This window comes from Colias philodice, chromosome 1, assembly GCF_061535455.1.
Source record: "Colias philodice isolate Cphi_HAF_F1 chromosome 1, ilColPhil1 Martin Lab GWU primary, whole genome shotgun sequence".
Lineage (NCBI taxonomy): Eukaryota > Metazoa > Arthropoda > Insecta > Lepidoptera > Pieridae > Colias > Colias philodice.
Window position 1 is genome coordinate 5269108 of NC_143086.1, and position 13876 is coordinate 5282983.

Consider the following 13876-nt stretch of genomic DNA (forward strand, 5'->3'; position numbering starts at 1 on the left):
GCAACCGAGATGGAGATGTCCAATATTTTAGATGGCATAGCAGTCGTCGCTACGAAATCGAAATTCCAGCCGTGGATTCTCACAAATGATAAAATAGAATTGCAATTGTAAACCGCGTGCATTTAAGGTCCTAATTACTTTGATCGATCGTCGCACACCGAGACTGTATCTGGTCTTTCGAACATCGCTTTAGTAACCAAGTATGCAATAGATAATCGTGTTTTATGCTAATTCTATAAACAGTAACATAACTCAGAAATTTTCGAGCTCCACCCGGCCCGATGTCCAACAAAGAAAATAATTTTGACGCGTCTCACCCGAAGTGTCCGCTCGTTCATTTATACTTATGAGCAATCAACCCGTAGATTGTTACATTTGACTTTTGCTCGTCATCGACTATTAAGACATCTTTGTTGTAGAAACATGTTGGACTATTTACCCAACACGCTTCTCAGAGTGCTTTATAAAAATAACAGATTTTTTGGCCGGTCAGCGTGTATCACTGGGGTATTGATTATTGAACGAATTCTTCGAGTCACTTAGCGCTGTGACGTTAGAATTTGCTTTGATTATTCGAATCGTTTTGATAGCTTTATTATACGAGACGGAGGTTACGGGCCGGGTGAAGACGGAACAATATGAGCGTCCGATGCGACAATGACGCGTGATTGGTGCACGAGAGTGTTAATTGAAATGAGAAGACATTCAGGAGTGAATCATCACGAAGAAATGTCGATTGCCCTTGTTGGTTTCATTAAACGTAATGTACAAATGTGTCGACTGCCAAAAGTTGATAGGTGGTAAGATGTTAGGCCGACGTGTCGATAAACATTTCAATTAAAACTTTAAAGATCAGATTGACATGTATATTTAAGCTCCGTCGAGACTCAACTCTTTAATTAATAAATATTATTGTTATTAATTTCTTTTCATTGCGATTTAATAAATGATGACTTCACTTAACAGCCTTGCTATTTATTTGAGTGATAATGTAGAACTTAACAAAATACATATTTGTATTATTTATTTTATGCACTATAAATTGTTTTTTTTTTTTTATAAATGAATAAATATTATTCTATAAGTATTGTGTTCCTTTTATAAAATAATGCATACCTACTGCATTGCATTGACTCTACCTAGAATTATAACGATAAGCAATTAATATAATAACGTCAGTTTCAACTGATTTACTTAAACAAGCCTTTAATATCCTTTTAAGAACTGGTTTATAATTTATTATAGTTTTGTGTTAACTAGAAATCCTCATTTAAAACTGAGAGCTCCGGTACGGTGGTACAGGGAACCCAGCGCAATAGTAAATCACTCATTGCGCAGAGATGTTCAAACAGAGCGGATGAAATGGATAATTGAGTAGTTCTCACGAATTCCAATATAATTCTATCGTGCACCCTTTCAACGCCGTCGCAGGCTCTTTACGATTTGTTTATTTATATTGTGCGCGCCTTTCATCTACGATACGTGGGCAAATAATGAATGTACGACATATGATGAGGTGAACCGCTGACGTCACCGGACACGGTCACATCAAAGGACTATATGTTCATGATTTATGTGTATTTGTTTAACTACGACCCAATTACGCGATGGAAAATTTGTGCATTTTCATAATGAAGATATTACCAGTTTGCCTCTTTGATGTTCTAATTAGATTCGCGTGAGCTAAGTCTAAATTAGGTCTTATTTGAGATTGATTTAGTGTGCTCTGAAAGGTACGTGGATCCGTGTAGCTCGTTATACAAAATTGCTTCATAATTTGAGCACTATTCCGCTGAGTACATTTGTAAGTTATGTAAGTATTATAGCGACTTGCTGCTTGCAATAGTGGCTGTTAGTTTGATTTGCGTACTGTTTTGCGCTGTATCTGCAAATGCATTAATAAATACCTTTTTATAGATAGGTAGGTAGTATGAGAGACGCAGTGAGTTCTCTCTTTGATAATAACTTATACCTATATAAAGGGCGGTTGTAATAATGAAAAGCGAATATATATTTTGTGTATTAAATTTTATTGCATCTATTCACACACCTTCCTGTAGTATGGTCAAGAGTTTCAAGCTCACAAAATTATACATTTATAAACAATATTGCTTAAATTAGTTTGTGAAAGTGTGCTCGTGTGAGTAATTATGGACAATTAGGTTTTAAACATCGAAAACGTAAATCTGTCTAAATTTTAACATTATTACTAACACATAGGAATATATATTGATATATCATGTTTTTGAATTTTTTTTTTCACAAAGAACCTACATCATCCCAGAATACGTTCGTTGCACACGTATTTATATATATTTCTGATTCGATTATTTACATGAAAAACTTTCCTCTAATACAGAAATTATTGTGTTTATCACTCTTAAATATTCATATTACGATTACAATATATGTATACTAATAACAGAGACGTATGTATGTACAAAACTATAGACTCAATTTTGGACTTTCAGTCTCTACAATATTGGAAAAAATATTTTACACTATATAGAAACAAACAAACGGTGTCACTATACAATTACTTTATTACAATATACAAGGCCATTCAACACATTTTTGAATAGATCTAGTAAAATATAGGAAACAAATTAAGTATGTAATTGAATGTTTGAAATTAAAATCAAATCTCGTTACTTCGTTAACATACGCAAAAGGAGTCTTTGTTTAGGAAAAAAGACTGGGCACGTTGTGTCAGGAACAAAAGGTATATATTAACTAATTTAAATATTTCTATTATAAAAATGCTTATTGGTATGATAGGCATTGCGTGGAATAGCTATCAACGCCTCCGCGAACGAATACCTGCCCAGCCTTTACTTGATAACTAATCCCTTAATATTAACAGTTAGTCCATCTAAAGCGTCATTCATTTAATGTTTAACATAGACAATCGTAGTCGTCTGACTAGAAATTAATAATTCAGATTTCTCACAATCTGGTATGGGTAGACCGTAGATAATTATCGTACAAACAAACTGCTATTACTACTGACCTCGTATCAATAAATATTATAATTCGTATGATAGACATTTACGAAACTATTACACAATAGAGAAAATTGGACGTAATTAGGCACTAAATATAAAGAGAACATTTTCAAAATAATAATTTACACTCTACATATTAAATAATAGTCTAAAATAGTGACGTTGTTGTAGAAACGAAACACATATTAATATCTATTTTTATTTAATCACTTCGTTTACCCCCTCCAATATAACTACAAGTAACATTTCGCAAGGTCCAATTTGAATTAGCACCTAGTATTGTCGGTCAGTCGGCGCAGAGGCGGCGACTTCGTTCGCGAGTCGTCGAACTCGCGGCTCGCCCGTGTCCACTATCACAATCTAAGCTTTTCTATCGGTGCATAAATTATTATCACGTAATATGCATGTATACCTATTTATAGTTATCGTTATGTACAATCGCTTCACTCACGGGGCGAGATCGCGTTTATTGTCGGTGCGCCAGGTGCGGACGAGGGGCGAGCGGTCAGGCGCGGGACGGGGGCGGCGGCTCGGCCAGCGACGAGGTCGAGGACGAGGACGGCGAGGGCGCGGGCGGCGCGGGCGCGGGCGCGGCCAGCGCCAGCGAGCGGGAGTACTCCAGCAGCGCCACGTCGGCCGGGTGCGCCGGCGGGTACAGCCCCCGGTACAGCTCCGGCCGGCTGTACGGGTGCGCCAGGCGTGCGGCCGCGGCCGCCGCCGACTGGTAGAACGCGGACGCGGCCGCGGGCGGCGCGGGGGCCTCGCCGTCCTTGCTTGCCATGTCGGCGAGGGACCATATCCTCGGCTTGGCCGAAGCCGGCGTGCTGCCTGGGGGCGCCCGCGACGGTAGATGTTGAAACGCGGGGTGGATGGGCCTCTCGTACGGCTCGGGTGACTCCGGTCCGCTGTCTGCACGGGATTCGGACCATTCTGACTCCGTTCTTTGCCCTAATAAGTCTAACCTTTGCTGCGGTCTGTCTCCGTCTTCGCTCGATCCTGTTCCGGAGTCCTTTCCATCTAAAATAATGAGTTTGATGTTTAAAATATATTGTTTACACTTTACCCGATCGATACACGTACATATATTGGCACTTGCACAAAAGTAACAAAATATTCAGACTTTGTTTATGTAATCGCAAACAAACGACGAAACAGAGGTTATGTTATTAGAAAGCGCTTTGCATAAATAACAATACATACCTAAGGCATCCTTTCCATCATTGCTTTTGTGATCATCGTCGTCATTATTATTGTCATCATCATCCACTCTATTGCGCGGCTCCCACGTCATTTTGTTCTCCTTCTTGAGGCGTCTGCGGGCGTTCGCAAACCAGGTGGATACTTGGGTGAGAGTCATCTTTGTTATGATTGCGAGCATTATCTTCTCGCCTTTCGTTGGATATGGATTCTTCTTATGTTCATTCAGCCACGCTTTCAGTGTACTCGTTGTCTCTCGAGTGGCGTTTTTCCGTCTTGCTCCGTTGAGATCCATTCCATATCTGCCGACAAAAGGAATATTTAAAAAATGTCATTACGATTATTTAAAATTAAGCTTCTTAATCATTGAATGGTCTTATAACAAAACGTTACCTTATAACAAATTGTATATTTATACAATTTGTTATAAGATAACGTCTCAAGCTCAAATTTATAACTGGATTTACATTCCCTCTTTATGTATCAATTTAACTTTTCCACTTATCACCCAAACAAAACTGTTTAGATTTGATAATGTTGTTGAATTTACGGACACATTAAAGGCACATTGAGATACTTAGAAACAAAAACATTGAACACAACGTATTGTTCCGAACACTGGAGTAATTCGACTGTAACGTTTTAAGGTAGGCATAATCAAGCGTAAATGGCTGTATGCGATTTGGAAGAGATTTTAGATAAGTTGGTTCGTGACCGCCCCTCGGCCGCCTGCCTCCCGAGACCGCCTCGCCGGCCCAATGAACGCTAGTATAATAATTGAAATCGAGATAAAGCTCTGGCTACTGTGCCGGCTTTAGGTTGCAGCTTATCTCCCGTCCCGTACGCATTCACTTGCAGGCCACGCACCGATGTATGCCTATCTTTATGATACCCTGCTATCAAAATTCTATTAAGGTTAATTAAACGCCCGGCTAACCCAACATGGTGGTAGTAATAATGTTTGATTAATTTGATAGAACTGAATGAGTTTTGAGATGTATATACCTAGTGAGTTGTTAAGAGCATTTCTTCAGTTACTAATTTTATTACGTATTATCACTTTGAATTAATATTAGATATTGTGGGAACTGATTTAAATAATTTGAATATAATTGTGCGTTAGAAAGCCATTACCGTTTTTAATTTGATAACTCGTTTATGAAGCGAATAATAAACAGAATAGTATCCATATGCCGCCAGTGCAGTCAGTAACTGAGAAGGGTGGAAAATAGGGATGAGTACTATGGGAAATTAATAAAACTGTCACTTAAATCGCAGAAGTGACGGGCATCGCCCCTGTCTCAGAGCGGCGCAATCGAATCCCTTCTTTACCAGATAAGACACAGAGCTTCATTTCATTCAACGACCCACACAAAATAAACACGGTGTCTATTGTAAGTTCGTTGTTGACTTAATTCTTCTCGCCCCCAACAGAATGAGATTCTCGTAAATAAATATGAAATGGAATATTTTGTTTTGTTACCGTTTTCATTAACTCAGCCGACTAGCCTAATTTAATAACGTTTGCGAGCATTGTGGCATTTTTTGCAATGATTAAATAGCGCATTATGTAAAAGCGTTACATAATCAAGAGCAAATCTCAGTATATTTTAATGACGTCGCAGATGAATGAGCTAAACAAGCATAGAATTGAGGCGATAATACGAAGTGGAGCGACGCGGCTTAGGCGTATTCCGCACACAAAAAAAAATCTTCATTTATTCACAACGTGCCACTTTCACAGCATCCGAGCTCGCGGGGATGGCGACGCTTCATTTTTTTATTATTTTTCAACGGCGCAGCGGGGGGGCCTCCCCAGCCTTCAATGAAAGCCCTCCATCCACCTCGCACTTCCTACTTAAACTCATAAAAATGAGATAAACACAAAATTATTGCTGCCACCTATCGCTGTTGTTATTAAAACGAATCACGCCCTCGCCTGATTTGAATGCTCTTTTTGATAATATCTATTTGGCTTTTATCGCGTTCATTTTGTGAATGAAGTGCATTTTTATAAGTCTTCCAAATGAAATGTTTATTTGTATCTTTATGGGAATGTTCGGCAGGAAGTGTAGATATTTCTTATTTATTAAGATCATTGTAATTGGCTCAAATGTTTATTTGTTTTCAGATAAAAGTGAAGAATTAATGTTTTTGTGGTTTTTATGGAGTCAGATTCCATCTCGACTAATAAAACACATGCAATTAGACAAATGTCAATTAGGCAAGATATTGCTTTGTGAAAGTTAAATAAAAATGTTAATATGAATGGTTTTGATCAATTGGTGTTAGATAATTATTTACGTAATGCCAAGTCTACACACGTCAAGCTCATAAAGTTAAGGCGGAGTATTTGTGTTTGAGTAGCCTTGTATGGACATGCGCTATTTAATTCTTGTCGATATCCATTATCCCTAGATACAACGTAAGTAAACGATACATAAATTTTAATACATTTGTATGTAAAAAAATATCAAATAAAATCTTCAATTTTAAAATCCTCACAAAAATAACGAAAATTACAAAATTTAAACTCTAAAAACAAGATTTTGTAAGTAAGACGTAATTGTTATTAATTTATTATGTTTACCCATTGTGAAATAATGATCTTCTAAGTATTCAAAGAATAAATACTTTTGTAATAATTAAAGTATGTTAATTACAATAATTTATTACTAGCATAATTCTTCACAATTTCATCACGTTAAGTCGTAGATTATACAATAGGGTTACTTTAAAGAAATTTAAATCGTTTGTTGATTTTAAAAATGAAAAAGGCAAAGTTAATCTGAATATCCAATAAATATTACGGGATTTTCATAAAACCTTTTGGATTCCGTGAAATTGCTTTAGCTTACTGAGTTTAAACTATATTTAATTTATTAAGGCATGCGCATTTAATATTCATTGTTACCGATGCATATCAATGAATTTTATTGCTTATTAGATTATAACATTTACAAGTAACAAGACTACATAGTTTTTCTATTAAAAACAATATTTATTGCACAATAAAAGGTATAAATTCACGGAGCGCAAGTTGCGATAGTTCGAGTATAATATTTTGCATCTATTTATCTTGGATCTAATTTTAAGATACGTGTTCATGTATGAACTAATAGATGGTCACGTCATGTGTTCACTTTTTATCTAAACAGGTACCACTTTTATTTCTTAAGGCTTAAATGAAACAAAAAAGTAGACTTTCCTTTGACGTACCGCCTCATGAGTCGGTACAACTAGGATCATATTACGAATTCAATTTTACCAATGACATCGCCCTCAAACAAATGTGCACAAAGTAACGTACAGTTAGCGACAGAGGGGTGGTTCTGTTTTGAACTTAGTTACAAAGCTATAGAGACGACAACTTGGCATGCCGACTGTTCACCTATTTCTTCCAGATCAACGAGTTTATCAGTCAAATGATACACCGCCTATGAAATTAAAGACGCCTTTTAACTCTTGGTGACAGTTTTGTGTTGAAAATTTATCGGGCATTGTGTAGGCGATCGAATTACGTGTCAACTAGACATCGACTTATGTTTCGTTCTGAGGGAAATTAGAAAAATGCAACGATGTAGAGGTGAATTACTAGCGCATCAATTTCGAAAAAGGTACTCTGCAACTTTGTTACCTTGTTGAATGTCAGTATAAAGTGTCTCTATAAAGTTCTCCTTTTTCGTTTTATGCAAAAAATTACTGGGCCCTTAGACAAACGTCAGTATCGCCAAGAAATAGAAACTGCTAACGCTAATTATTGACATAAGCTCATGATATTTTGCCTTTTGGTAATGGTTGGGTCACACTACCAACGACGACGACGACCGCAAAACATCATACGCTTATGTCAATTTGTATCGATAGCGTATTCCAAGAAGCTTATATCTAATACACTGGAGATTGCACTATGACCATTAACTTGTAATGTAAGAAAATATGACGTTGAATGACGCCTGTATGTTTTTTTATCCCTGGTCATAGTGCAATCTCCAGTGTATTAGATATAAGCTTCTTGGCGTATTCTATTTCTTAGCGTTTTGACGTTTGTCTCGGCGCTCTGGACGTAGCTTGTCAGTTGTCACGTGCATATAATATGAAAAGCTCTCATACTTTTTCATAATGCAGCTATCAAGGTGGGAAGAATAATAAAGCATGCCACAATTTGTTGGAAATTTACTCACACTCATTTGCGTCATCATATTTTTTATTTTTTTTTTAACTTTCAATTTAAATAGAGAAGAATTAATGGTATGTATTATGTAATGTTTAGACAAAGAGTTTCAGGAATTATTTTGAAAAGTAATGTTTTATGACTTCTATTAGGAACTTAAGGTAAGTACTTACTTAAGTTAGGTTATAAGATATAGGTTCATAATCTTGCAAACGTTTAAATCATTACGAAACTGAAAAATGTAACCTCTCCAAGGAAGCAAGTTTTCCATTGCAATAAGCATGTGGTATCATTACCTATTTTGCAGTGCAACTGTTTAATAATGTCGCTATAATTGCTACTATAATCATTTGTCCGTTTTGGCCGGCGTCCAAATTAACCCGCTAATAACAAAATACAACAAGAGCGCACTCCGGAACAACTCCAACAACCGCGAAACAAGCTGTATTGAAAGAGTAAATAACGCAAACATTCTTTCATGCCACAAATAAATAACAAAGTTCGTAAAAACGCTGTCCGATAAAGCTAATTATTCGTCGTAGCAATATACGAATGGACTCACGCAACGACCAATCTGAGGGTATGGACGTAGTTTTAAAAAGGTAGTATACAGGTACTAAATATTGTTGGCAGATACGCGGGCAGGGGTGCGGCACGCCAAAAACACATTACCCGCTCGGAACGCGCTATTAAGGCCTACCGCACGCATCCACGTCGCGATAACCCTGCTGCCCGTATGATATCAAGGGACTAATTGGCCGGCTTCGTGCATAAAAAGCCCTAATAGAAACAGTCGAGGGATGCCTGTAATACGACGCAATAAGCAATAATCGGTCGGAATTTCGGACGAGTTTAAACGCCAATCAGTCGGTTACCTTATTAAACTTGTAGGGCGTTCTACGGGCTGGGCGGTGCGTGCTGACAAGCGAAGCGTGAACACCACCGCGCACCGGTGTCCTCAGCCATACTTGTTTTGCTTAGAGGGTTAGTGCGTCCCCTCGTTGCCCAAATATTTTCAGTTTCCTAACTTATATTCAGAATGATCCATGTAAGTAGATGGCCTTTATGTATAAGTTGTGTTTTGGGTCATAATTTATTAATCATCATGTAAAAAGTTTTATTACATGCTTGATTATATTGCTCGATCGTAAAATTTTTAATTTCATATACGTTGTAGCAATTTGCTTGAGCGTCGTTATGAGATAAAGCTCATATTTTGAAGCGGATTGATTAGTGTTCAATAAACTCGTCAGTTATCTAAAGCGCTGTTTATAAATTAAAAAAAATATCAATATTTTCTTGTAAGTTCGATCGGTTTACGAAAACAAGGCATAAATTATGATTGGCTTTATCTTTGGCAAATTATTTTTCTGTTTCACTTGAGTCTTGACCCCTTTTTTACGTAGTTGATAAGACGCTTTATTGCATACTCGGGCAGTGGGTTTTAATTAATTTAACAATAATAATACATCACAGTGATATGCTGTAGGTCTGCCAATTATAACGGTTAGTGCACATTGTTTAAAATATCTCACCTTGTTAGAAAGTAATCTCACGGTGGGTACACGTGTAAAAATATTTTAGTTAGTTCTTTTTTATATTTAATTTAGAGAAAATGTAAAGTTTTATAATACTTTCTCTGTTTTATATGTTACTGTTATTTCGTATTGTTTTACATATACATATGCTAATCGTTTTATATTATTTTTTTTAGTCTAACAATATTTAAATCATCTAAGCTATGAACATTTTAGATTCAAAACATTGTTTTTCTAACAATTTAAATAAATATAATTAATATGAGACTCGACAAGCAAAATATGTACTTGAAAGAAAAACAAATAGCATAATAAATCAAACGAGATTATTTACACCTATTAATCAGAGAGCGCAAAAGTTACTTTTAAACGCCTCCTTACCAGATAAATTTACAAAAATAACATTGATAAACGCGGTAAATAATTCGTCGAACAGTGTCGCTAATTAATAGAAGTGTTCAAATAACCTTAAATTAATCAATTTAGTATATAAACAATGATTTAACTTATCTCTTTCACATTCACAAGGGTCAGAACGAATCGTATCAAGTGTTCCCACTGCAATATATAATCTTGTGATAAATGTTATCAATGCTTTATTAGAATAAATAATTGAGAGTTGAACGTTAGCAACCGTGACTGACTTGATTGCGATATCTTTGCAAAAAACAATATAATACATAGGTAGTTGGTTCATAACATGTGCTTAGAGATTAGTTTTGTTCAGCCATGTTTTACATAGCACTTTGTTAGCAAGAGAATGAAGATTTAAAATTTAATTTAAAGTATGTAACAGTTTTATTTCTAGCAATTTCCACGTCTTCTAAATTTTGCAAGCTATAAAAGAATTGTGTAACTGCTTTTCGAGTAGATATTATTTTAGCGTTATTTTTAAAGTCAAATAAAGGGCGGTCACTCTGCACTTAGCGATTAGATAAATCTTAAATATTTTTAGATATATAACAATAAGATAATGCAGTTAATATGAAAAATAACCAAACCCCTCAATCTTGTCTTAATTTAATGTCTTATTATGTATTGTCTTATTTCTTACGTGTTTGCTTAATACTGGTTTTTTTATAGCGTTATATAGAAAGATAACTCAAATTAATATTACTGAGAATATTTAAAGTGCAGTATGCACAAATACTGATAAGCAGATACATTGAAATGAAGCATTTTTTATCTCACTTGTGAGTTGTGACGCAGTTTTGTCTATAGAACTAAGATTTGAAAAAATAAAAATAATTAACTCTGAAAAAGTAAATGCTATAAAAAAGTGATGTTGTTTCCCATAGAACTAAGACTTGAAATTAACTAAATCTCAAAGCTTTAATGCTATTAAACAGATAAACTAATGCACACCATAGCAACAAATAAAGAATATAATACACTAGTTAGCAGCAATTGCTTACAACGAACAAATTTGTTTACCACCCAGAACTTATCAGTTCCCACTAGACATGTCAACGGTGGCGATTTATCATACGTCAGTCAGCAGTTTATTGAAGTTCACCGATGGACGCAAACAAGGGTATTTGTTACTATTGCATTATTCGTGGAGATTGATTTTATCACAACTATGGCGTATGGATATAAGTGAATGTTATCTGTTACTAAGTGACATTGTAGCTTTTTGAGTCAAAAATGATTGGTATGCTATTTGCATGAAATACTATATTTGAATGATTGTGATATGGAATTTGGAAGCTACAGGAAAGTTGCTCAAAGTGCTAGTTGATCTAATATTCTATTCCCTATATTATAAGTTATAACCCTAAATATGAAGTGCACTTGTTTGATATAAAGTATCATACAGAATTTTAACACACATTTTTAACACTATAATAGTTTTTCTGAGGCCATTCATAACAGGATAAACCTACGATCCGATTGTTTAGGGTTTGCCATGAAGTTTCACCTCAAAATACCTTTTTTATCGTAAAATTTGCGACTAAACATTATAACGTTAAAGTATAGCGAATGTGATGTTCTCGCGAATGGTCGAGTTTGTCGTCACCGCACGGTGGCATCGCTTCGGCGCCAAGGCCCGGCCCGCACAAGACGCCGTATGTAGAGCGCATGAGCGTAGTGAAAATTAAGTGTCGCGACCACGGATCACATATTATCATAGGTCACGTCATATTTTATTACTCACATATTAATAATATCGATGAGAACATTGAATTTTATGAACTTCCAAGGCATCGTTTCACAACGCCATCCGCTATCGCCGGCCGAGTTTTTATCGACGAGATGGTATAAATTAATTGTATTAATATGCTTTATCTCGAACGCCTAATTATAGTCTAGTATCGTGATTTATACGCACTTTTAAATGCTCCGTTTTACATTGAGAAGAGACATTTAATTGCGCTACAATGACAAAAGGAAATGACGTGGCCGTTTTAAACACATTGTTATTTAATCTATTTGGTTTGTCAAAAAGTCAGTCGTGTAGTTTTCGAGTTACAATTAATTCCAATTAACAAAATATATAGAATAAATGCGTGTTTACGTAGAGTGACCTTTGGTTTTAATTGTTCTGGATTGAATAATTTGTAATAAGTATGTAAGTACATATTTCCATTTGCGTTGTAGCAAAAATAGCCCGAATCTAATGAATATTGGCGCGGTCACGAAGATTGATCTATTGACCTAGAATTTTATTTTTAGCGAGTACGTCTTTGAAGGTATTTATTTTGGGTAAATGAATGTGGACAATTTAACATACATTTCAGTTATTTATCATTTGAAATTGCTAGAAATATATGAAGTAACATCAATACGTTTTTTCATTTAAAATGATTATATTTAAATATAATCATTTTAAACTTGTAATTACAACTGTTACTAATCCCTCTTCATTCTGATTTTCATATTTCACAAAAACACAACAAACAGATGTCGTGCATTTAAATAATTTTATTATTCTATAAACGCGTAAAGCGTAGGTAATATCCTGATATACCGCTGCAACAGCTTTGGCATAGCCTTAATACGAATATAGGACGTACATAATGCTGTTAACGTGACCACTAATTCGTTGTTTGTCCGATAACAGATATTATGTACACGACCATACCGAGATACACTCCACATGCCGCTATGTAATACATATGTTGCCGGTAAAGTACACAAGATGCACGGATTGTATGAAGGTGCACCGTGTGTACTGGCCTTAATTCCCTTATGATGGCCGAGCAGCCGCATTGGCTTAATTCGCTTCTGTAGTTACAAGTTACAACCTACTCCTGTTCCGTTTAGTCATACATAGATTTCGATTTACCTAATAATAATTGATGAAAGTGTAGTAGACAGTAGTCGTGTTAAACTTTTCATCATATGTTTTTTTTTAATTTATTGATTATTGTGTACCGGCCAGTATAATATTGCATTGTTTACATAAATTAACGAAATTATATATTGTTTGAATGCAAAGCCGGACAATAATTTATGTAACTACTTTTAGAACTCGCCTATTAATAAACATTCGACAATGTACACCGCCGACACGTGTCCCCGAATATCGAATGACACGGTACTGGAAGAACATCCAGCAATATTAAACGATGCAATGACAAATCCTGTTCGCGAGCCGCCTCGTGGCCGCCGCTGACCGATAGGAAAAAGGAAAGAGGAAGCGACCTATGCGGCTAGAATGAAATTAGCCCGTCGGTCAATTACTTCGAACCGGCAGCGGCGTACTAATGGCACGAGCGCGCTGCCTGCATACGCCACCTTCATTGATATGCAGCAGCGCGCTCTCTTTATTGTTCCATACTTCGGTAATACACGGAGGACTGGCAGTTTGTGCTGTAAATCGTTGTCTGTACACGTATACTCGATTAACTGTGGCCAGCGCCGTAGAAGGAACGCGCTGCGTGTCGGAACACGCCGGCGGGGTGATGTCATGTCCGCGCCGGCCACACAAAACGTGAAGATACGTGAGTGGACGATGA

The 13876-nt window shown here is 36.2% G+C and overlaps 1 protein-coding gene across 2 annotated transcripts in view; it reads right to left on the reverse strand.

Moving 5' to 3' along the window:
• Positions 1-2022: 2022 nt before the first annotated feature.
• mirr (iroquois-class homeodomain protein mirror) overlaps positions 2023-13876 on the reverse strand; it is a 45880-nt gene continuing 34026 nt past the window's right edge. For both annotated transcript variants that reach the window (XM_089704567.1, XM_089704507.1), the window contains exons 4-5: positions 4206-4504; positions 2023-4022 (exon numbers count right to left, since the gene is read on the reverse strand). In XM_089704567.1, the coding sequence (XP_089560693.1) occupies positions 3511-4022; positions 4206-4504 (811 nt within the window). In that variant the 3' untranslated portion in view covers positions 2023-3510. The remainder of the gene's footprint in view (positions 4023-4205; positions 4505-13876) is intronic.